The sequence below is a fragment of the Lepisma saccharinum genome, chromosome 29, assembly GCF_977018435.1.
Source record: "Lepisma saccharinum chromosome 29, izLepSacc3.1, whole genome shotgun sequence".
In the NCBI taxonomy this organism is placed as follows: Eukaryota; Metazoa; Arthropoda; class Insecta; order Zygentoma; family Lepismatidae; genus Lepisma; species Lepisma saccharinum.
Genome location: NC_139257.1, coordinates 26,685,353 through 26,710,455, shown reverse-complemented (window position 1 = coordinate 26,710,455; position 25,103 = coordinate 26,685,353). Strand labels below are relative to the sequence as shown.

The window sequence follows — 25,103 nt, the reverse complement described above, 5'->3', positions numbered from 1 at the left end:
AAATTTACAAACCCCTGACAAGAAATTGTCCATGAAATGTACGTAGTGAATTGCTAAGGAAGAAATTAATTATCAGGGGGGGGGGCGAGAAACATTACGGAAAATTATGAAACAAATCGGCTTTAAATTTAAAAAATGTAGAAACTCTCGCTTAGCTCTGGTTGAACGAAGCAACATTGTGGTTTGGAGAGCAAGATATCTTCGTGCGATCAACAGATTCCGCAATGAAGGGAGGCCTGTTGTTTACATTGATGAAACTTGGATTCATGCTTTTTCTTTTTTTTTTTTACATAATTTTCTTTTTATAGTTTACATAATTTAGAATATTAATCCTATGTGTTTAAATTGTTGATATCCTTCTGCGAGACAGCAGGCGTTTTTAACTTTAGTGTCCCCCTCCCTCCTTTCTCTTATGCTATATTATTTGAATTACCACGTCTAGAAACGAAACTTAATATTCGGCCTGCATATTTGTTTACTTGCAAACCTTTCACGGCACACGCCCACTTCTAGATTTGGCAACACAGGGGGAAAACACGTGTTTCTGCCATCCCTTCCTTTGCCCCAGAGTTCCCGAGCTCCCCTCCTACACATTCGACACTAGCGCCACTTGTTTCTGGCCAGGGTTTCAAATAAGTTGGTGGATCTATACGTAAGGAACTTGCATCTTCTGTAACATTAGGCCGTTGTTTCCATTATGTACGTGCAGATGGCGCGAGAGTCGAAAGTCACGCGGTTTCGCCAGTGTTTCAAACGTGCCTTTTTTTACGATATTCTTTTTTAACTATGCTTACCTAACCTAACCTTGCCGGAAATGGTCCGTGGGGTTATCGTGAATGGTTTTTGGGGCTATCCGTCAATGGTTCGTGGGGCTATCCGTCAATGGTTCGTGGGGCTATCGTGGATGGTTTTTGGGGCTATCGTGAATGGTTTTTGGACCTATCCGTCAATGGTTTGTGATGACATAATGAACACGAAAGTAGGTATTTTTCGGTTAAGAAGGTTGGAACACTGCATACCCACTTGAAATCGACAAAACACAAGCACGACGCTCGATGATCCATGACGAGTGCACGCCATATTGTCAGTTACCCAAGCGGAACAAGGAAGACAAATAATGACTCGTAATACGAAAAGTTGACACTATTTTATGGAAAAAGGCATAACTTCACCTCAAGGAATCTTCCGCGATGCAGAATAGGTAAGTATCAATGCTAAAATTAACGAAATAAACGAGTGAGAGGTGTTCGGGCCTTATCGGATAAGTGGCGAATATGATTATTTTTTTCAGTAATTGAACAATGATGTACACGTACTTCTTGATGATACGATATTTCTAATTGCTTAGGCAAGTCTGTCAGCATGTGTATCCATTTTACGTTTGGGTCTGTAGATATTCCATACTTTCATATGTGCTGTATTTGCGTGTTGCATAATATACGAAATTATTATTGAAAATTGTAATTGCATAGAGTGGTTTTCTTCCCATGTATGAGTTTTGGGTTGACAATGGTACGTGAACATGTGAATTCTGACAGGGAGGTTAGACATGTGACAATTGAGAGGACAAGTGTGGAAATAACCTTAATCTAATTGTGAGGCGAGTAATATCCTTTCCTAGACAAATCCAGTTCAGTCATGGAGAGTGCAAAACTCAATTATTGTACATGTAAGTTCTTTTGCCATAACTTTGAATGTAACCTCTTGCATATTTCACATTTAGGCCAAGCGAGTGTTTACCATCTGAAGGATGAATAACTACACCACCCAATAGACGGCTCAGGGTCTCTGGTTCTTTCCCAACGCTGTACTAGCATTGCGTTACGCCTGAGCGAAGAATCTCTTGATTCCGTACACTATCTAGCGTCGTCCGTGTGAACTATTTGACGCTCGAGCAAAACCCTCTTTCTGGAACGAAATGTGTCATGTGTGTTGCTTAACCCTAAGGCGACGAGCGACTTGAACGAAAACATTTCAAAAGGAAAATCTGCTGTCGCTTGAGAGTTAAGCCAAATATAACGCACTGCGGGGAAGCCGGTATTTCAGGAGCTAGGTGTCGCATTTTTATGCCGGTGACTGTATATAAATTATTAGGGATAACAATGAAAAAGCCTCAACTGTAGAATGTGTTTACGCTACACATCTCTTACAGAAACTTCTGCCGTAACTCCAGCAGGTAAATCTTAGTCTTCCAGAGTTCCAGGCCCGGAACAAACTGGAAGGCGCGAACAATGCAAGGCTTTCAGCAACTTTTTGATGAGTTTTAAACTCACTTTCCATCTGCAAGGGAGACGAAATGGTCGCCTCCATCCGCTCGGGCAGTGGGGAGCAGAAGTTCTTGTTTTCTTCCAATTCTAGGGTCTTTTGCAACTTCCAAACTCCTTGGGACTTTTTACCCACCAATTAACACCCGCTAATGGAATGGAGGATGAAGTAAAGTGATGGACTTTTTAAAACGAAGAGTGACAGTGTTTAAGCCACGACCCACCATTCATTTATGAATTGATTAGGTAAAAATTATACACCGCACTATACCCTGTCCCAACTAACAGTGGAGCAAGGTTGCGCATAGCGTCATAGAAGCGAAGGAAATCGAGTGGTCAGAGCTAAGCAGTACACGCTGCACGAAGTCTGGTAACTGGAGTCGCTTTTCCTCCCTCCACGCAGTTCTGTCCCCCTCACGTGTTGATTGGTGGAGCCGTCTCCGGTCACTACTTGCGCAGACATGTTTTCGTTTGCCTGCTTCACAGTTAGCCGGGACAGAGTATAGGTGTTCATATATATCAATATCGTCGAAATGGGCACTGCTACTAAATACGATGTTTGAAAAATATGATTAATATAAATTTTCAGAATCCCATGGAGAAAAAACCCGCAACAACTTCAACTTCAAGTTACGGCTAATCAAATGGAAATTTCGACTTTTTTTGACTGCCAATTAAATCCTTAATCTGTTCTCTTTTCAATCGTGTGTTTTTCTGTGCCATCCGAAGTTTGATATTCCCAAGAGAACACGTAATACTCACATAAGCAGCCGGCTCCCGTGTCGGAGTGGTTAGCACATCGCGCTACGACTGTCGCGTACTGCATGCCACGGGCTCTATCGCTGGTTTAATTGGCGCTTTGGAGCTGCAGTAGCTGACGTGACTTCCGACAAGACCGTACTTCAAACCTGCATTGTTGAAGCCCTTGAACACACCTTAAGGGTGCTTACATTGATTGATTGTGTTGGTGTCTCAAGTCCATTTTATGCACAGTAAGGCTAATCGGGACTGGACCGAACAACTATGTGACTCCACCGGGTATCGAACCCGGTACCCCTTGATTACAAGGCGACGACGCTACCACTGCGCCATCGGGGAGGCATTTAAGGTGCTTACAGACAGAGTTGTTAAAGGTCAAGGAACCCATAAATTCTAAAGGGTTCTATTGGGTTGCGCTACAGGACCGGAACATTTTTCCTCGCACAATTTAAATTCGGTCCACCTTGAGTATTGTCCCATTGAAAAAAGGTTCCTGGACCGAATTGAAATACTTTACCGATAAAAAGGTTCTTTACGGTCCAGAACCCATTTACGCTTGCTGTTTTTCTCGCCTGGACCGGAATTGAATATATTAAAATTCCTGGATCTTTATCAACCCAGCTTACAGATAGGGTAATCTCTTACAACCCAGGGAAGATTATGATGAGCGATCTATAGTGCTTTCGTGGTATTCGTGCAACGGTTTCAATGCAGATGGTAATCATCTGCTGACGTGGCTACCGCGCATTGATATATAGTGGCCATCTCTCTTCTGCCATCGGACAGAAATCTTATGATCCTCCAAGCCCGAAAAAAAATCCCGAAGCGCGTATAGATGACCATCCTGTGCAGAAACAGTATCGCATTTCCTCCTCCTCCATGGAGAGGGAAAAAATCCCATGGATTTATTGTTACAAAATGTTTTCCACAACCTGTCATGCTCTCATATTTTCTACACCATAAATTTCCCACTGGCGATTCTCAGAGGGCTCGAAGCAACGTACAAAGCTTTTTCTGTGGTCTCTTGACATAACGAAGGCCTTTGTTTCTGCACTGCTTCCCAAGCTTCCTCGAATCAGATGAACTGTGTAACAGTTCATGCGTTAATACCTGCAGTGATTTGCGGTCGGCAAGGGTGCGGCACGGTTTCAACGGAGTTACAAAAAAACGAGAAAAAAAAGTTCTACCAAAACGGATGTTTTTCTACTTCCGTTAATATTTTTATCTCCATTACTAAAAAGTGTTCGTTCGAAGCAACTATTCTGGGCGTGATAATATAAAGACTTACGAATGAGAACTCATTTTTTAGAAACTCGAAAACGTTGGATGGGAAAATGCATGCTTTATCGTGTCAGGGCATGTTTCAACTTGTCACCGGTATTATCTTATAGTTCTTCATTTCTTCTGGCTCTCGCTCCTTGCGTCGTTTCTACGTATGTATCTTTCTTCATCTCTTCATATCTCTTCTCCATTCATTCGTTCATCTTTCTTAATCTGTTTCCACATGTATCATACTTGTTCGTTTCTGTTTTTGCCAGTTTGTGTATCTCCTTTCCATTCTTTCTCTTTCATTCTAGGGTCTTACCTATCCCGTGGCAGAGTGCAACGTTGCGCGCTACGACGCCAGGGATTCCGGGTTCGAATCCCGCTCGGGGCATGGATAGTCTTTGCGAGTTTCCCTTAATCAATTTAATTCTATCATCTCTCATCCTCAACGTCGCGATTATTCAAAAAGGGCAGAAAAGCGAAGCTAAATACATGTCTATTTTTCTCTCTCCTTCAACCTTCTCATCCGTTTAATTAATATTTCCTTTCTTCCTATCCGATCTGCTTCCATCCCCTGCATCTTTTTCTTCTATCACTTTCTTCTCACCTGTTATTTCTTTGTGTTACTTTTGATTCATCTGTGAACCATACTAGAAACTTGGGTGTCCAACCGAGTAGGATAAGGCTATTTCGTGGGGGTTAGAGCCCACCCCGGGGTGACGCCTTTTGGGGGACTTCAGGTAGATATTCTTGAGATATTTGTGAGAGAAAAGCTCCTACAGTCGGTGCATATGCAAACAATAATGTTAATGTAATTACAATACGGAAATAGGAATATGTTGCTTAAACAGTACAGTGCAATCCAAATCACATTTGTGTCCTTGTGAAGAAAAAAATAAGGATCTATACTCTATGCTGGGATTCTCTGGACCAAGGCCGCGCATAAGGTTAGAGAATGGAGAAAACGGGTTGGCGGAGCGAAGCCGTACACGCTGCTGCAATGCTGGGAACTGCAGTACCCCTCCACGCGATCCCGGTCCCTCGCACGCGTTCATTGGTCGAGCCCTACAGAGTCACTACTTGCGAGACTTGCTTTCGTTCGCTCCCTCCAGAGATTCCCGAGACAAGAGTATACACATGTGGTCAGTTAGGTGCAAGTGTTCTCAACTTGAACAATTGCAAGCGTTTCCAACTTTGAACAGTTGCAAGAGTTTCCAACTTTGAACAGTTGCAAGAGTTTCCAACTTTGAACAGTTGCAAGAGTTTCCAACTTTGAACAGTTGCAAGAGTTTCCAACTTTGAACAGTTGCAAGCGTTTCCAACTTTGAACAGTTGCAAGCGTTTCCAACTTTGAACAATTGCAAGCGTTTCCAACTTTGAACAATTGCAAGCGTCTCCAACTTTGAACAATTGCAAGCGTCTCCAACTTTGAACAATTGCAAGCGTCTCCAACTCGAACAATTGCAAGCGTCTCCAACTCGAACAATTGCAAGTGTCTCCGACTCGAACAATTGCAAGTGTCTCCGACTCGAACAATTGCAAGTGCTTCCAACATGAACAATTGCAAGTGCTTCCAACTTGAACAATTGCAAGTGCTTCCAACTTGAACAATTGCAAGTGCTTCCAACTTGAACAATTGCAAGTGTTTCCAACTTGAACAATTGCAAGTGTTTCCAACTTGAACAATTGCAAGTGTTTCCAACTTGAACAATTGCAAGTGTTTCCAACTTGAACAATTGCAAGTGTTTCCAACTTGAACAATTGCAAGTGTTTCCAACTTTGAATAGTTGCAAGTGTTTCCAACTTTGAATAGTTGCAAGTGTTTCCAACTTTGAATAGTTGCAAGTGTTTCCAACTTTGAATAGTTGCAAGTGTTTCCAACTTTGAATAGTTGCAAGTGTTTCCAACTTTGAATAGTTGCAAGTGTTTCCAACTTTGAATAGTTGCAAGTGTTTCCAACTTGAACAATTTCAAGTATTTCCAACGTGAACAATTAATTAAAAATATCCTTTTGCAAACTCAAAAATCGAGTAAAGGAAAATGTACATGATTCATGAACCACTCTCTTCCTGTATCTAGATTCACATCATGTCCTCCTTGCCGCCCCCCCCCACTCAACCACGTCTTGTAGTTTAGATGCACGCCACACGATCCTGCTTGTCCAAATACCCAGTCGGTTAGGCCACCATGCCGGACATAAATCACCCTCCAAATAAGGTAGGTCTTTTTCCCACTGAGAAACCAAGAGACCAGATGAATGCTAATGGCCGAATGCGCATCATACGTCAGGAGGAAGTGATGAACGGTGGCTATCACTCTGTAATTTGAACAGGTGTGCTTCCGATCGTATGAGCCCTGCGTGGTCAAGATGAAGCCGTCACCGGCGGAGCAGACGACAGTTAATTGTTCTTGCAGCTGCTGCCTCGGTGTTGGACGACTAAGTACCAAGGGAGGGGAATTAAATGGATTAACTTGTATTCAAAGTCATCACAGACTACCAAAGCCGCATTTTATGCTGACTTCAAGGAAACTGATTCATATCATAGGCGTGCGCACGGGGGGGCAAAGGGCAGGGGGTTGTTGACCCTCCTAATACTCTAACATAGAAGTTTAGTGTAGAGATATCTTATTACTGTTATTAAACAATATACGAGGGCAGGCTGAAAAATAATGCCTCCTATTTTTTTGTGAGGGTGTAAAGACATTTTGGATTTTGAGCAACCATGCATTGTACTCTTCAGACTTTCCCGCTTCCCCATTCCAAGTTTCAAACTTCTCTCACCAGAGGTTGCTGAATTCGAGCCCTCGTAATTCTCTTGAAGAAATAAAGTAGTTTCAAGCCGACGAAAGCTCCCAGGAACTTCGGCGCGTTTATTTCCTATGTAATTGGACTCTCTCACTTCGATCTCCAGCAAATAACTTGTTAATAAGACTCACGCATTTTATTCGTTGTGTTACACCTACAGGGGTTGGACAGAATAATATGAACACCAACCTAATATGGTGTTGGACCACCTTTGGCTTTGAGAACAGCCTCAATCCTCCTGGGAATGGATGCATACAAATCCTGGATGGTAGTCAGTAGGATGCTATATCATTCCTCAACAAGAAACTGCTCCAATTCCTTGAGATGCTGGCGGAGGGAAACGGGCCGGTACTCTTGTTTCCAATACTGATCACAATAGCTCGGTAATAAACAAATCAGGCGATTGTGCAGGCCAGGGAAGATGTGTAAGTGCGTCATCGTGCTCTTCAAACCAATCTAATCGGCTGTTCATATTATTTTGTCCAACCCCTGTATGTGGTAGCATAATATATTGGCCACGGATTGGAAATGATAAAATTATGACTATTTGTCTTGAATCTGCTGTACGAAATCATAGTTATATGTAAATTAGTCTGAACCACAGAGAAGAAAAATGTAGGGGGAAGGGAATAGACACAAAGTGTATTTGCTTCTGTTTAGAAACCATCAATACAATAAAACAGCGAGATGAAATGAGGGTTTTCCTCTCCGCATGAACTTTCAGCAAGACATTTGCTCCTCTAAATCAGAGGGCCTGCGCACGCCTATCATTCATATGTAAATACATATTTATATATGAAGCTGAAATCGTATATTTTGTATTATCTTTGCGCATCATGGCAAGTAGACAGAAAAAAAAATCAGTTTTTATTTTCCTTATTTGTACATATGTTAGGTTTTGGATCAAATTTTACAGATTTTAGTTATTTTTACATATGTAGCGACAGTCACTGTGGTGTAGCGAAAGCCGCTGACTTTTGCTGCCACCTAACAGTGGGAGAAGGAACTCCTTCCGCCTTACCAGACGCGAGGTCTGGAAGTGACCCCTGGAAGCAGGGGTGAAAGACAGGGGACGAAAAAGAGCATAGAGAGACTCAAGGCATCGCGGAGACAACGACGGGAGCGGTCTCCTTCGGTATTACTCAGTGTTTGTAGTGTAGCTGTAGTGTTCATCTAGAATAAACAATAAGGTAAGACAACATCCTTTGATTTGGTGATTCTACCCCAAATTGGTGACCCCGACGTGATCTTTTTTTGGGGGCCGTGAATTGTGATTGCCCCCTTTGTGTACCATACCAGCCTGATCGAACAAGTGCATGCTAGACGATGCGCCCAATCCCCCTTTGTTTGTTCTGGATGCACCAACTACACCGCGATGACAGAGGAACTTCAAGCGCAGCTCGACCAACTGAGGCGGGAAAACGAGCAACTCAGACAGCAAGCACTTCAACCGAGGACCCCAGCACCACACGCAGTACCACCGCAACTGGACTCCGTACATCGAGTGAGTGTGAAGCTCCCCCCATTCTGGCCCGAGGACATGGAATTGTGGTTCTCGCAAGTGGAGGCCCAGTTCACCATTGCCCACATCACCCGGGAAGAGACGAAGTTCGCATACGTCGTGGGACAGTTAGAAGTGAGAGACATTATACGTACCCCACCGGCGACCGACCCTTATACCCGGCTGAGGACGGAACTCACGCGAAGATTTTCCCTGTCTGAAAATCAACGATTGCGGCAGATCCTCATGGAAGAAGAAATGGGCAGTCGCAAACCGTCCCAGTTTCTACGTCACCTCCAGTCACTCGCAGGGACCACTCCCATGCGTGACGACTTGCTGCGTACGTTGTGGCTCCAACGCCTGCCCGCTCAAGTGCAAGCGATTCTGCAGGTGCAGTCTTCGGAACTTCCGCTGGACCAACTTGCCACGCTCGCGGACCGCATCGTGGAGGTGAGCCCCCTCATGCTCACCCCCGCGACAAGCAACATCGCCGCACAGTCCGTTTCGCCCAACCCGCCGGCTATTTGCGCGACCGCGACGCCACTCGCGCCCGCCTCCGACACGGTTCGGCTTCTCCAGCGCGTCGAGGAGCTAACTCGCCAAGTCGCGTCCCTGCAAAGCGACTTTCGCGCCTTCCGCGGCCGCTCGCAATCGCGTGACCGTACCAGCCCGCGCCGCTACGGCCGCAGATCGCCGTCAAGAGGAAGAGATGAGGGAATATGCTGGTATCACCACCGCTTCGGCGACCAGGCTCAGAGGTGCAACGCCCCATGCACGTACGCGCCCGCGACAACAAACACCAACGGCAGCCGCTAGTCGCGGCAAACGGCTGCCGGCCTGGTGGAAGCCGCCTGTACGTGACCGACCGCTATAGCCGCCACCGCTTCCTCGTCGACACAGGGTCGGATATTTGTTGTTTCCCGAGACGTTTGCTCCCGGACCGACGTCATCCGACCGACTACGTGCTCAGTGCCGCAAACGACTCGACGATCAAGACGTACGGAATTCTGCCCCTCTGCCTCAAACTCGGCCTGCGTCGCGAGTTTTCATGGCGTTTCGTCGTCGCGGACGTTTCCGTGCCCATCATCGGATCGGACTTCCTGGACCACTTCGAGCTGCTACCGGATTGTCGCAACAAGCGCCTGCTCGACGGACGAACGGGACTCTCTGCTCCCTGCCAGCCAACGAACACCACGCAACCCAGCATCAAGGCCTTGTCGGACGATTCTCCATACAGCGACATCCTAGCCGATTTCCCGACTCTCACGCGTCCCGCCGGCACGCCGCGAGAAGTGCGTCACTCCACGGTTCACTACATCCGGACCACCCCGGGCCCTCCCGTGTCCAGCCGACCTCGCCGCCTCGCTCCAGATCGCCTACAAATAGCCAAGGCCGAATTCGACTCCATGTTGCGCGAAGGCACCGCACGTCGCTCCGACAGCCCCTGGTCTTCGCCGCTGCACATGGTACCCAAGAAAACGGAGGGCTGGAGACCGTGCGGGGACTACCGTGGTCTCAATGCCCGGACGATTCCGGACAGCTATCCAGTGAGGCACATCCACGATTTCAGCAACCACCTCCACGGATGCACCGTCTTCTCGGTCATCGACTTGGTCAAGGCGTACACACAAATTCCTGTCCACACAGACGACATCCCGAAGACAGCGATCACCACGCCATTCGGGTTGTTCGAGTTCCCATACATTACCTTCGGACTACGCAACGCCGGGCAGACGTTCCAGCGTTTCATCGACGATATACTCGTCTCATCACGCAACCACGAGGAACACCGCGAACACCTCCGCGCCCTTTTCGGACGTCTCTCGGACCACGGCTTCCTGATTAACACTCAGAAGTGTGTGATTGGGACCCCCTCCGTCACGTTCCTTGGGTACGAAGTCTCCGCTGCCGGCACACGACCGCTTCCCGACCGCATCGCAGACCTACAGGATTTCAAACGACCAGCCACGGCTCGCGGCGTGCGTCGCTTTCTCGGCATGATCAACTTCTACCGTCGTTTCCTGCCATCCTCTGCCGAACACCAAGCTCCTCTGCATGCTGCCGTCACCACCCTCCGAGGATCCCAGCCATTCCCATGGACGCCAGACCTAGAACAAGCTTTCGAGGCCTGCAAGACCAGCCTTGCGAACGCCACGCTCCTGGCCCATCCGCATCCCGAAGCCCCGCTGGGACTTTTCACCGATGCCTCCGCCACCTCCGTCGGTGCATGCCTGCAACAGTTCGCCAACGGCTCGTGGCAACCCCTTGCCTTTTTCTCCCGGAAACTCACCACCAAGCAGACCGAGTGGCCACCGTACTACCGCGAACTTCTCGCAGTCTACGCAGCCGTTCAGCACTTTCGTCACATCCTGGAAGCGCAACACTGCACCATATACGTGGATCACAAGCCCATCACCTACGCCTTCCAGCAGCGGCGTGACAAACTACCTCCAGTGCAACTCAACCAACTTTCCTTCATCGCTCAGTTCACCACGGACATCCGCTACATTGAAGGCACCTCTAACGTGGTGGCGGACGCGCTATCGCGGGTGGACGCAGTTCGCGGGAACACCCCCTCCCCCGATCTGCGCTCCCTCGCCTCCGCCCAAGAAGAGGACGATGAGCTCCGTGAGCTCCTGAACGGCGATTGCGACCTCCACCTCCAGCTCATGGACATACCTGGCACCGAAGTCAAGCTCTACTGCGACACCTCCACCGCGAAACCCCGGCCGTATGTACCCGCCGCGCACCGCCGCCGCATTTTTGATGCCTTGCACGGCCTCAGTCATCCCGGTACCCGAGCATCCGCGCGCCTAATCGCGTCGCGTTTCGTTTGGCCCAGAGTCCAGCAAGACTGTCGCGCTTGGGCCCGATCGTGCCAAGACTGCCAGCGCACCAAAGTATCCCGACACGTGCACGCACCACTGGGCAATTTCGTTCCTCCGTCTGCAAGGTTTCAGCACGTGCACATCGACCTGCTCGGGCCTCTTCCATCAGCGGGACCCTATAAGTACTGCCTGACAGCCGTGGACCGAAGCCTACCCCTTGGAACGCATCACCGCGGCGGACGTCGCGACGGCCTTCACATCGTGCTGGATCTCGCGATTCGGTTCCCCCGCCCGCATCACAACAGATCAAGGGCGGCAATTTGAATCAGAACTCTTCCGCGAACTAGGACGGACCATCGGCTCCGAGCGCCATCGCACCACCAGCTACCACCAATGCGCCAACGGCATGGTCGAGCGTTTTCACCGCCACCTCAAGGCAGCACTCATGTGCCACCCTGGCTCCACCTGGATAGAAGCCCTGCCCCTCGTGCTCCTTGGAATTCGCGCAGCCATCAAAGATGACCTCGCAGCATCCCCTGCCGAACTGGTGTACGGCGAACCTCTCCGACTCCCAGGAGAGCTCATCGTGCCACCAACAGCCACCCGGATGGAAGACCCTTCAGACCTGATTTCCAGACTTCGGCAACACATGGCTCGCCTGCGACCACAATCCGGTTCCCGTCATAATCAATCCAGCACCTTCGTCTTCAAGGACCTGGCAACCTGCACCCACGTCTTTCTCCGTGACGACTCCGTACGAGGCAGCCTCCAACCACCGTATTCCGGACCACACCAAGTCCTAAGCAAAGACGGCAAGACCTTCACCCTGCGTCTCAACGGTCGTGAGACCCGCGTCAGCATTGACCGGGTCAAACCAGCCTACACCTGGACGGAGGACGTCCCACCAACCAAGGATTATTCAGACACACCAACGCACCCCCCCACCAACCAACCACCATCGGCGCAACGTCAACAGAGTCCGTCACCAAAAGGTGACTACGTCACCCGTTCTGGACGACGCGTAACATTTCGCCTCCCACACAAGGTGTAACCCTTTTTCTCCGTGGGGGGCTGGTGTAGCGACAGTCACTGTGGTGTAGCGAAAGCCGCTGACTTTTGCTGCCACCTAACAGTGGGAGAAGGAACTCCTTCCGCCTTACCAGACGCGAGGTCTGGAAGTGACCCCTGGAAGCAGGGGTGAAAGACAGGGGACGAAAAAGAGCATAGAGAGACTCAAGGCATCGCGGAGACAACGACGGGAGCGGTCTCCTTCGGTATTACTCAGTGTTTGTAGTGTAGCTGTAGTGTTCATCTAGAATAAACAATAAGGTAAGACAACATCCTTTGATTTGGTGATTCTACCCCAAACATATTTCCATATTTCAGAACATTTCGCAATATAAACTCCATATTCGCGGAATAACTAGAGGAGAAGGTCTAAATATGGGCGAAGGTTTAAATATGGGTTTTGGAGTTATCAGCTTTCCCCGGTGCTGCAGCCTGGCAGAGGCTATTGGAACTGGTTATCCGTCAAGGACAAAGGTTGCGGCGCTAATTCGAAAGAGAAAGTGGTGGTTAGTTTCGGCCTTGGACGCTGTTATAGAATTGCGACCTCCGAAAACTTTTATGCAGGTATGTTTTAACCCAGCGTTTTCTGAATTCTCGTCTGCTTTGTATAGGTTATGATATTAGCGGTACATAAAACAAATGTGGGCTTCTATAATGCCATGATTTGTTTGTGAATTATGTACCGCAGAGAGCGAAAATAAATTGAAGGAGAAAATAATGTGATGGTCTATATATGGGCTATGACATGAGGTCTAATGTTGAGATCACATTTTCAACAAATATTTGGATGTTTTTCTTAATTTCGATTTTTCCATACCGCGTGATTTTGAAAACAACAGATTATTCATAAATATGAATTTTATAATGTTTTAACGATACACTACTGTTTTTTAAAATTTTAATTGCTTTTTGTGATATTGCCACTAGTAGCCCATATTTAGACCACAATTTTGAAATACATAATTTTACCATTTTTTGGAAATTGCTTTTTAAAAAAAATAATGGAGACCTTCTATACTTTAGCATGCTATTACATTTAATTTGATTTGATTTAGTTTATTTTACTTCGCGTTTTGTGCCTCTTGGCTAATTTGCGAAGATGGGGATGAGTGATGAAATGATGAAATTGATGAATGGACATTCACAAACAACCAAGCCCGACCGGGATTCGAACCCGGGACCCTTGGCGTCGCAGCGCGATGTGCTAACCACTCGGCCACAGGGTCGGGCACTATTACATTTAAGTATATATTTCATAGATATGCATTTTAAAGGCAGGTGCGTGATATATTAATTTTTTGTTCCGAAAATGACAACATAAAAAGGGGGCTCATATTTAGACCTTTTCCTCTACATGTGGCCGTGTGACCAAAGGAGTTGAGTGAATTTGTTGCCAATAAGTGACAAATTTGAAATACACTCCCATTTCTTCTTGCGATTTTGAACGCAGTTTTAGTCAATGTGAATCCATCTTAAGAGACAATAGAAAGAAATTCACGTTCGAACACTTTCAATGTAAGCGTACTGTATTTTGTGTAGCTATGTAGTGTCTTTTATTATTAAAAAGGTAAAATTTTACAATTTTAAGTCCATATTTAACTCTATACTTTGGTGAAAATAACTAAATATGTTTTTGCATATTTAGCACATTTTTACTACATCTGTTCCCTGCTAATGCCAGTCAGTCCGTTTTGACCTTCGTTATTTAAGGAACTGCTCAAGATGTAAATCTTCGCAGATTTATAGATGTAATAAGTTCCTGCCCAATGGACATAAATTATTCCTCCGCTCGTGAGGTTCTGCAACGGGCATTGGTTGCCGGAAATATGAGCATTAGATTGATTGGTTCATTGATATTGTTTATTTTACTTACCTTCTCTGCCACTTTTGGCTAATCGTGTTGAAATGATGAAATTGATGGAGTCACACTCACAAAGAGTACCAATGCCCAGGCCGGGATTCGAACCCAGGAATAAACATTAGACTAAAATATCTATCTATAGTGACAGCCGCCTTCCCTATGGCGCAGTGCTGGCTTCGTTGCCTTGTAATCAAGGAGTCCCTTGTTCGATACCCGGTGGAGGCGCATAGTGGTTCGGATCCCACTTTAAACCGCATGTCCAGTCTCAATTAGCCTTAGTGTGCATAAAGTGGACTTAATAACACCAACTCAATCAATCGAGTGACAGCCATTTTCGTTCTTTGAGCGAGCAACATAGGGGGGGGAATAAAAGGCAGAAGGTAAAGAAAAACAGAAGTTAAGAGCGAGATAACAGAAGAAACAGTAAAACAAGGAGGAGGAGGGAAAAAGAGAGAGAGGGGAGTGAGAGGAAGGGAGGAAAGAGAGAGAGAGAGGGATGGAGGTAGAAAAACGAGAGGGAGAGAGGAAGGAATACGAGAGAGGGGGAGAGAGATCCGTAGCGAAGGCAAGAAAATAGAGAGAGATTCTAATAGAGAGACAAGATACGGAGACAAAGAAACAGAAGAAATGAATGAGAGAAAGAGAAAATAAAGAGAAAGAAAGAAAAGGGAGAGTTAGGAAAGAAATAGAGAACATAGTGAGAGAAGAAAGAAATAACGAGGGGGAGAAGAAGAAATATAATGAATAGAAAGAAACGGAACAGTGAGTAGAGAAGGAGAAAAAGTGAGAGAATCAACAGAGCGAAAACGAAGGGGAGAGAAAGGAAATAGGGAGAGCGGTGAGAAAGGATAGAAATAAGAGATAGTGAGATAATGGACAAGAAAGGAGAAGGACGAAGAAAATGTATGTACGTGTGTGTGTATGTGTATATATATATATATATATAGATACAGGGTGAGTCACCTAAAATTACCACCGGAATTATTTCGTGAACAACAATAAATATTGAAAAACTGATTTCGCAGATATAAAGGTATGACAGTGGCTCATGAGATTAGCGGACACGATAAGTTCAACTACTTAAGGAAGTACGATTTTCAAGACAAACTTAGTTTTTTTTAATGGAAACCCCATTTTATTTTTAGCTCATTTGAAAGTATGGAAAGCATGAGCCCCTCTCATACCTTTATATCTGCGAAAGCAGTTTTTCAATATTTATTTGTTGTTCACGAACTATTTCCGGTGGTAATTTTAGGTGACTCACCCTGTAGCTACACACACACACACACACACACTATATATATATATAAAGGGAGATTAGGAGAGATGGTCAAGAAGATAGAGAGGGGGGAACGGAAATCAATTTTGTGCCGCCATTACCGATATTGGAAATATAGAAACAGAACGACCTTTCATCCAGCCATTAACCTCAAAGCAATTCGGAAGGAAAAAGGAATCAAGGAACATCTCGTGAATCGGGTCACGAGAGGAGCTGATCTTTCACGACATCAGGAAGCTGTGGACCTCGCTTCTTATTTCTTCGCAGATATTCAATGTACTTTACAGCGCTCATTGCATTATGCTGCTATCTCAATGAAATACTTCAAGAGGTGGACGCTCATGTGTCTGCAGTACGAGTTAGTACCATCTCTGGATACTTCTCAGCACCAAAACACAGGGTTTCAACCAGACAAGCCATAACATGCACTGAACTTTTTCTGCATCGACGCCATCTTGGATTCACGTGATCGCCTGCACACACGTCATTCAGCAATGTTGGCAGAACAAAATTTTAAATTTTCCTTTGACATAAAAAACAAACAAAAAAAACAATATTTCGTTTATACGTAGCCCGAAGGATCATAGAGGGCTATGATTTATATAAACATTACTTTAAAGTTATAGCTTTTTAGAATCGTGCAGGACTTTCAAAACAAGCTGTGCAATACGGCAGTAACTTACATATATACATAACACATATTTCCAGATTCCATTTATTGGCCCTGTCCCCCAGCTATCGACGCCCGTGATCAAAAGTACCAATTCGCCATCATATCTATAGTCCAAAGGCGCAACCACGAATTTTTTTTCTGGGGGGGGGGGCAAGTACCATGATAAACGTACCAGTAATAATAATAATAATAATAATAATAATAATAATAATGCAAATACTAATAATAATGTTATATTATTATTATTATGCTTTATTTTACATGGCTTATTGCGTCACTTTTGACTAATTTGCGAAGACGGGGATGAGTGATGATATGATGAAATTGATGAATAGACACAAACATCCATGCCCAAGCAGGGATTAAAACCCAGGACCAACATTATTATTATTATTGTTAGTAGTAGTACCAAAGACGTTATTACCCTCGTAAATTATGCAAAAGGGGGTAGAAGTTGGTGCTAAAGCATTTGTATTCGAACAAACGATTTGAATTATTTTTTGAACACGTTCAATTTCACATTAATAATATAAAAGAAGCACACGAACTATTTTTGAAAGACAGAAAATGCTTGATAAATGCATACCAAATATAATTCATTTTTACATTAACATGTATTACTTTGATGCACGATATACGTTTGACATATATGCAACATCAAGCGACGTGGACACTAAATTGTGTACGAATTCAAAGTTTCTTTAATACATATTATATACAACATATATTATTTTTAAATACATTACATAACCACAATATACCAACAGCAAAAATGACAAATTATCTCCCAAATGTGCACGCTCCTTTTCCTCCAAACAATTGTTCATGCATTTAAAACAAAATCAATTAAGACAATTGTTATTTGTCTGTATGGTAATTTACAATACATTACAGAAAACAATGAATGAGAAATTGCGAGCGAAGCGAGCAAAAAAAAAATGGATCCCATTTTTTCCAAGCTGAAATCAATATTGATTTCATAGGGTGCAAATAATTTCACGGGACGTCAATGCATTCTCTCTTTTACAACTTTTGTGCCTCCCCGATGGTGTAATGGCAATATCGTCGCCTTGTGATCCATGGGTACCGTGTTCGATACCCGGTGGAGGCACATTTCACAGTGGTTCGGATCCCACTTTAAACTGTAGGTCCAGTCCCGATTAGCCTTGCTGTGCGTAAAGTGGACATAAAACCACAAATCAATCAATCAATTTTACAACTTATTTCCATTTAGATCGTTCGACACCCAGGGCCGACTCCCGCCGTCCCCTAGCTACGGTTCTGAACATGATAAGACTAAGAAAAGCAGGCATTGTGAGCGAAGCGAGCAATAAAATTTTACGAAGAGTATTTTTATTTGCATAAAATTTGATGTTGTTGGCGGTAATTGCCCCCTGCAGGCACACTTGGCCGTAAATGTTTGCCCCCTTGCCCCTCCTAGAACTCATTTCCATCCAAGGTTGTGGGGGCAATGTCCCCCTGTGGTTGCGCCACTGGTTCAGGCCTTGAAACAGTGGCGGGCGGTATTGTCGAATGTTAAGCCACTGGGAAGCCTGTAGTTTGCAAATTTCCGGAGATATTCTGGCGGTCCAGAACACTAACAATCAACTCATTATTACTGGTGTAAATATGCAGGCTTATTAAGATTTAATGATTTAATTTATAGAAGAGAAGCGACTCTGAGCAAAGCTTTCTTGTATTGCGCATCATGAAATAACATATAGAATTTTCCATGCCATCAAAAATGGCAGGAGGCAGTTCTAAATAAGAAAAATGATTAAATTGTGATGATTCTAAATCGTTTCTCTCTCTTGGGATAACTTCAACGATGAGGATGATGGAACAAAGACAATGATATATCCATGCCATGCGCGTCAATTCCAGTATAGCAAGACCAATAGTGTTTCCCCTCAGCATTACAGTTGCAAAATACTTTCTTACTTTGAATTTTTCCGTAGTTATATTTTACCTTCTGAAAAGAAAGAACTTGTAAGTTCTCCCAGTCCGTTCGTTTTCGATATAGAAAGTATCAGCACCATCTCGTGGCGATTTGACAAAAGCGTATTTACAAACCCTATAGTGCTGCAGAACCAGAGGTATATAACACTTTCTTATTGGCTGTGTGAACCGGAAGTGTTTATGTTCCGTGTCCATTGTTCCTTGTTTCTTCATTTACAGCAAAAGTATGGAAAAATTAGACTTGTGATTATATAGTAATAAAGTTTGTAAACAGATTGTGGAAATTATGTTAAGAAATATACGTTTATATAATAAAATATAATGTTTAAAATGTTATACGTTGGATATACATAATTTTCTCAATAGTCGTTGGTAGTAACAATGTTTGCACTGATGTGACTTTAAATAGAAAAATCATTCACTTCAAAAAGAGTTCTGATTTCTGTCTTCTAATACATTAATTTAAATAATTTTGCTAAAAAACGAACCTTATTGTAAATGGGTTTCTTATCTTGTTGGGATGGATATCTGAAATCTACACTGTTAATTTGAACCCTGCCATCTAGCGTTAACTTGAAGGAACGCTGCATCAACTTCCGGAATGGCAGCCAATCAGTAGCCAAATATCGCTGGAGGTTCTGCAGTACTATAGGGTTTGTAAATACGCGATGGACCATGCGGGTCTCCCTTATCGCACAATACTACTGCAACCTTGGGTTCTGACGTCACCAGGAACTGTTGTTATTTTTAGGTTAATGCCCAAGTCGTTATGTTAGGCTAGCTAGGTTTAGCTCTCTTAGCATAAATAATAAATTTGCAGGGTATTTAAGCTAAGAGAACCAAACATAACAGACCTAAACTGACAACATGGGCATCCCTCGTCTGACGTCAGAACACAAGGTTGCAGAAGTGTTGTGCGATAAGGGAGACCCGGCTAAGGGAGCAGGGCACGAAAATGGTCTTGAACCATAACTGGCCAGTTTTATGCACGATAACTCTACTCGGGCTGAAATGTAGTCGCAGTACATCAGCAAGGTCTGATACTGTATCTACTGTAGTGTTGCAAACTGTACCGTTAAATAACTACGTACAGGGGCTTTCAGTACCGTATAATGCCATTACCAGCGTCGAGACGGATCAGCGAAGCATTTTTTAAAAATTATAATTAAAAGCTTTGAAGAACAATGAACACTCAAAGCTATGATTTTTGATAGAAGAATAACATATTATGAATGAGGTTGAAAAATAACTTTTGGTGGTCCCGGGTTCGAATCCCGGCCTGGACATGGATGTTTGTGAGTGTCCAGTCATCAATTTAATCATATCATCACTCATCCTCATCTTCGCAAATTAGCAAACAGCGGCAGAAAAAGCGAAGTAAAATAAATCAAATCAAATCAGGGAACTTTTGCAAACATTGAAAGAAAAGGAATTTCTTTTTTTAAAAAAAAAAATCATGGCAGGGTTTGCAAAGGAAGAGAACGATTATTGTTCACCTTCAAATAGACACTAACTAAAGATCGTTTTGAAGGAACAAAAACCTTAAGGATTTTTGACTTTCTTAATATTTCTGGGGCTGCTTCTATGTCCGTTTTCCCCTTTCTTTCTCCCCCTTTTCCCCATCTTTCTACATCTACTCTCCATTCTTTCTCCACCTTTTTCCCTTCCTTATCCCCTTTTTCCCTTTCCTTATCCCCTTTTTTCCTTTCTTTCTCCACCTGTTTCCTTTCCTCATCCCCTTTTTCCTTTCTTTCGCCACCTTTTTCCTTTCTTTCTCCACCTTTTTCCTTTTCTTCTCCCCTTTTCCTTTTTTCTTCCCTTTTTCCTTTCTTTCTGCACCTTTCCCCGTTTTCTCCACCTTTTTACTTTCCATCTCCACTTTTTTCCTTTCTTTCTCCACCTTTTTCCTTTACTTCTCCCGTTTTTCCTTTCTCCACCTTTTTCCTTTCCTTCTCCACCTTTTTCCTTTCCTTCTCCCCCTTTTTACTTCCTTTCTGCAAAGTTTCCTTTCCATCTCCCGTTTTTCCTTTCTTTCTCCACCTATCTCCTTTCCTTCTCCACCTTTTTCCTTTCTTTCTCCACCTTTTTCCTTTCCTTCTCAACCTTTTTCCTTTCTTTCTCCACATTTTTCCTTTCCTTCTCCCCTTTTTCCTTTGTTTCTCCACATTTTTCCTTTCCTTCTCAACCTTTTTCCTTTCTTTCTCCACCTTTTTACTACCTATCTCCTTTCCTTCTCCACCTTTTTCCTTTCTTTCTCCACCTTTTTCCTTTCCTTCTCAACCTTTTTACTTTCTTTCTCCACCTTTTTACTTTCCATCTGCCCTTTTTCCTTTCTTTCTCCACATTTTTCCTTTCCTTCTCCCCCTTTTCCTTTCTTTCTCCACATTTTCCCTTTGCTTCTCCCCTTTTTACTTTCTTTCTGCTCCTTTTCCTGTCCATCTCCTGTTTTTCCTTTCTTTCTCCACCTTTCTCCTTTCCTTCTCCACCTTTTCCTTTCTTTCTCCACCTTTTTCCTTTCCTTCTCCCTCCACCTCTTTCCTCTCTTTCTCCACCAAGTCACCGTACTTCACTGCCCCTGCCTTAGCCAGGGTTTAAAGCTGGTTCTAGCGGGGGCCGTAGCCCGTCACGCTTACCCAAGGTACCTTTATAAGGTAGGCCATTCCCGAGGTTTCGAGATTTTCTCCCATGATTCTGTGCGCGCTATGACGTCATTAAGAGGACAGAATGGAACATACTTCGTTATCGTATACGGAAGCTTGAGATAAATGGGTCGATTATTTACTTATACACACTTTTTCTTTAATGCCGGTAGAATGAGAACAAATCAACCTGTTTGTGCTCTTGCCACGTGCAATAATAATAGAAGAAAATCGCCTGGAATAAAGTGATCATCGCTTCCCAAAAAGTTGCTGTAGCAGGATTGATTCAATTTGTTCCTTCAAATTTCGGACTTACTCAGTGGTGCAACCACAGGGGAGAGCAGGGGCATTGGCCCCCAACCTTCGACGGAAGTCTAGGAGGGGCAAACATTGATGGCCAAGGGCACCTGCAGGGGGCACAGAGGAGAAATTGCCCCCTTCTATTTCAAATTTTCTACAAATAAAAATACATTTCGTAAAATGTTCTTGCTCGCTTCGCTTGCAGTGCCAGCTTTTCTCAGTCTCGTCAAGTTCAGAGACGTAGCTAGGGAGCGTCGGGAGTCGGCCATGGGCGCCAAATAATCAAATTTAAAAAAAAAAATGTGAAAGAGAGAATGCCTTAGCGCCATGTGATATTATTTGTTCCTTATTAAATCAATATTGTTTTAAATTGCAAAAATTGGATCAAAAAATTTTCTTCCTCGCTTCGCTCGCAATATAATTGTTTTTTGTAATGTGATGTATTTAAATAATATGTTTTGTATATATATGTAACGAAAAAACTTTGAATACGTACATAATTTAGTGTTAGCATCTTGCATATGTATTTTCTTATTTTATGTCGCTCCATGTTGCATATGTATAAAACATATGAAAGTTATACATGTTATATGTACAAAAAAATATCTTCGGCATGCATTTATCATTCATTTTCTGCCATTCAAAAATACAGTTTGTGTGCTTGTTTTCAATTATTAGCTAATGTAAAATTCCTGGTGTTGAAAAAATATTTCAAATCGTTTGTTCCAAATAAATGCTTTAGCACAGACATCTACCTCCCTTTTGCGTAATTTATGAGGATAATAACGTCTTTGATACTACTACTACTACCACTAGTAATAATAATGCCATTATTAATGTTATTATTATTACTATTATTATTATTGGTACGTTTATCCTGGTACTTTCTCCCGCCAGATAAAAATTCGTGGTTGCGCCTCTGGCCTTACTTCCACACTCGCCTTCCGTATCATCACGTATGCAACTTTCAAAAACCTTTACACAATCGGAACTCAGTTTGTAAGTATTGCTTCATTGAATATCGAGTGCAAGATAAGATTTATTAGCTTTGAAGTTGAAACATCGTCCGCGAAAATAATACTTTGAACATCTCGTAGGTAGCGAACACTAATTAACAATTGCACTGCTACTTTACTTTATGTGCGTTTGTTGAGAAATTGTGCTGAAAATATTATGTACGACTTACAGGACAGGCGTTTCTCCCCTGCACATCCTTTCAATCTTCTCGTCAATCAATGAGAAGAGCTGTCATGTAAATAATGACCTAAGAAGCTATTAAATCAGGCCCGTAGCCTGGAATTCTTTGTAAGGGGGGGGGGGGCGAAGTCAATCCTAGAGGGGGCAATTTTTTAATATATTGTGTCGCATTGGCACATATTATGGTAGGGTACACAGTGGTACTTGCCCCCCTCCCCCAAAAGCTATAAGTAACAGAAAAGGGATGGTATCTTGAAACTGCAACGAACAAAAAAAACAAAAAAACTTCGAGCAACATCAAATAGCAATATTCCGATAATGACCTTTCCAGGTTGCCAAACAATATAAAGTTTAACATAAATAGGCTAATGGGACTGTACCTACTTGATATTGTAATTGATTGATTTGGTGTTTTAAGTCCACTTTGTGCACACTAAGGCTAATTGGGACTGGGCCTACAGTTTAAAGTGGGATCCTAACCACTATGTGCCTACAATGGGTATCGAACCCGGGACCCCTTGACTACAAGGCGACGGCGCTACCACTAGACCATCGGGGAGGCCATATTTGTGTTGCTTCACAAGACTTATTTTCTAATTGCGCACTGTATTATTAGTAAAACACATTTTATGTGTGTGTTCGATATGGTATGAGATTTAATTATATTTACAAAGTAAATTAATGCATTATGTTCTTACAACAAATGTAACTATTACAGAATAGGAAGCCAGTGACGAAATTAGCCGTAAGTTTTTTTTTTTTAATTCCTCGCAGTAGTAAATATTGTTACAAATAAAATCCAGAAATTTAGATCCTCAACTCAGGTGGATAAGAGATCAAATTATAATTCTCAATTTGCATTTACCTCCGATTATTAGAAGTATCATTCGACCGAAAAGCAATCTCTGACTGTTGGCTGATAAATGCGACGTGCCTAAAATACAGGAAAACGTAACAGCATAATCGTTCCATTATTTTTGTTTTGTATTTGTATTGCTTTTGTTTTATTTCTAGTATAATTTACCCCTTGGCTAATCGCAAAGATGAAAATGAATGGTGAGTAGATGAAATGGATGATCACAAATCCATGTGGATCACAAACAGTACAGAGTACTACACAGATTGTGGGCCCACATGCCAGAACCTAGCAAACCCGCAAGAATGAAGTTCCTAGGATATATTACCTAGAAGAAATATTGCTATTTGAATGTTTCCCGAAAATACACCATTTATACAATAGTCATTATCTAATTCATTCGCCGGCTCGGTAGCCAAGGGCGTTAAGTGGTCGACTTTCGATTTCGCCTTCGACGTTCCCGGTTCAAGTCCCAGCATGGGCATAGATGTTCTCTGATAGTCAGGCGCGTATCTAGGAATTCCTTTCGTGGTGGGCTAAACACCATATTTTTAAGGGGTATATATAGAACCTCACAACTGTATGTTTAAGGCCAATGGTGGCAATTGGGTTCAAAACGGGAGTGGGGGGGGGGTGCAAGAAAAGTTTACTTTCTCTTCCCTTGGTATACAAGGGTTAGCATAAAGAGGTCATAGTGTGAAGGCAAAAAAATGGGGAGCAACTATCCCCAAAATCGTCGCCACTGTTCAAGGCTGCCAAATTAGTCAGAACGTGAAATCGGAACATTTTTTACCACTCAACTCCTCTGTTTCCATGCATTAACATTGTGTGCCGGAACCATCTCAGTATGTGTGTTTGTCCATTTCTTATCAGCAGACATCAAAACATCTATGGCGTCTTCGAGTGTTTTTACGAAGCTGTTACACACGCACGGGATGGACAATCCACTCAACAACGCGAGACTCAAATTGTGGGCTGAGAACTGGACGCAGAAATTTCTCGAATATTTCTCTCTGATTCGAGCCTGAACACCACTACTGCGTCTTGTCCTCCCATGTTTACAGTTCTTATAAAAGCCGAAACCCACCAAATTATTCATATTGACCCCTAAGCACTCGCAAGTGTTCACAATTGTCTGTCACAACTTCCGCAGTCTTGTCGTATATTGGCACAAAACAAAGTAAGTCTTCTCGAATACAGTTCGAAACAATTAATTCACAATGAAAACCCTTCCGATCCCAACACATCTAGTGTTTCTTCTCCCAATATGATTAAATGCTTACTCATTTACCTCTAGTGACGTGCCCAAGAGAGGGTTTTGTGGTCATAACCAAATTTGACCCAAGTATTCCGTAAAAAAATTAACGTCAAAGAGAGGAAAAGATGGCAAAATGAGGACTGACCACCAAAAATAGTATGCATTATCCTCCTCTTCTAAAATTCTGGGAAAATTTGGTCCGGGCACAACTAACTCATCACTCAAAACTTTGATTTTTAGTTGATCTGTGCAGCTTATTTCTTTTTTAATTAACCGCTCCAATACCCGTTACTGCTTAAATATTCACTTTAGAGAGAGACCTTCGATCTCTTCGCCCCTCGACCCGAACTAGCACTACACTGAGGCTCCGGAAATTCCGCTGTCGTTAATGCCTTCTGCTTTGGACCCGAACTGGAACTAGTAGTAGACTTCGTTACTTTATGGTATTTAGTCCTTTTCATTTTCGAATCACTAGATCTTATAAAGCCACCAATAGACACTGACTGATCACTAATCGACTGTATGAACTATCACACTTACCTTTGAATACTCATTAACCGATTCTGTTGTACAGATCAACCTGGAAATT

At 43.5% G+C, this 25,103-nt stretch overlaps 3 protein-coding genes across 3 annotated transcripts in view; 2 read left to right on the top strand and 1 right to left on the bottom strand.

Moving 5' to 3' along the window:
- LOC145981446 (calcitonin gene-related peptide type 1 receptor-like) overlaps positions 1 to 25,103 on the bottom strand; it is a 280,055-nt gene that overhangs the window by 211,240 nt on the left and 43,712 nt on the right. The window lies entirely within an intron of this gene.
- LOC145981445 (uncharacterized) lies at positions 8,471 to 9,412 on the top strand. Its single transcript, XM_083114677.1, has one exon. The coding sequence runs from the start codon at positions 8,471 to 8,473 to the stop codon at positions 9,410 to 9,412; it is 942 nt and encodes a 313-aa protein (XP_082970803.1).
- On the top strand, positions 11,831 to 12,475 carry LOC145981444 (uncharacterized). The gene has a single exon (XM_083114676.1). The coding sequence runs from the start codon at positions 11,831 to 11,833 to the stop codon at positions 12,473 to 12,475; it is 645 nt and encodes a 214-aa protein (XP_082970802.1).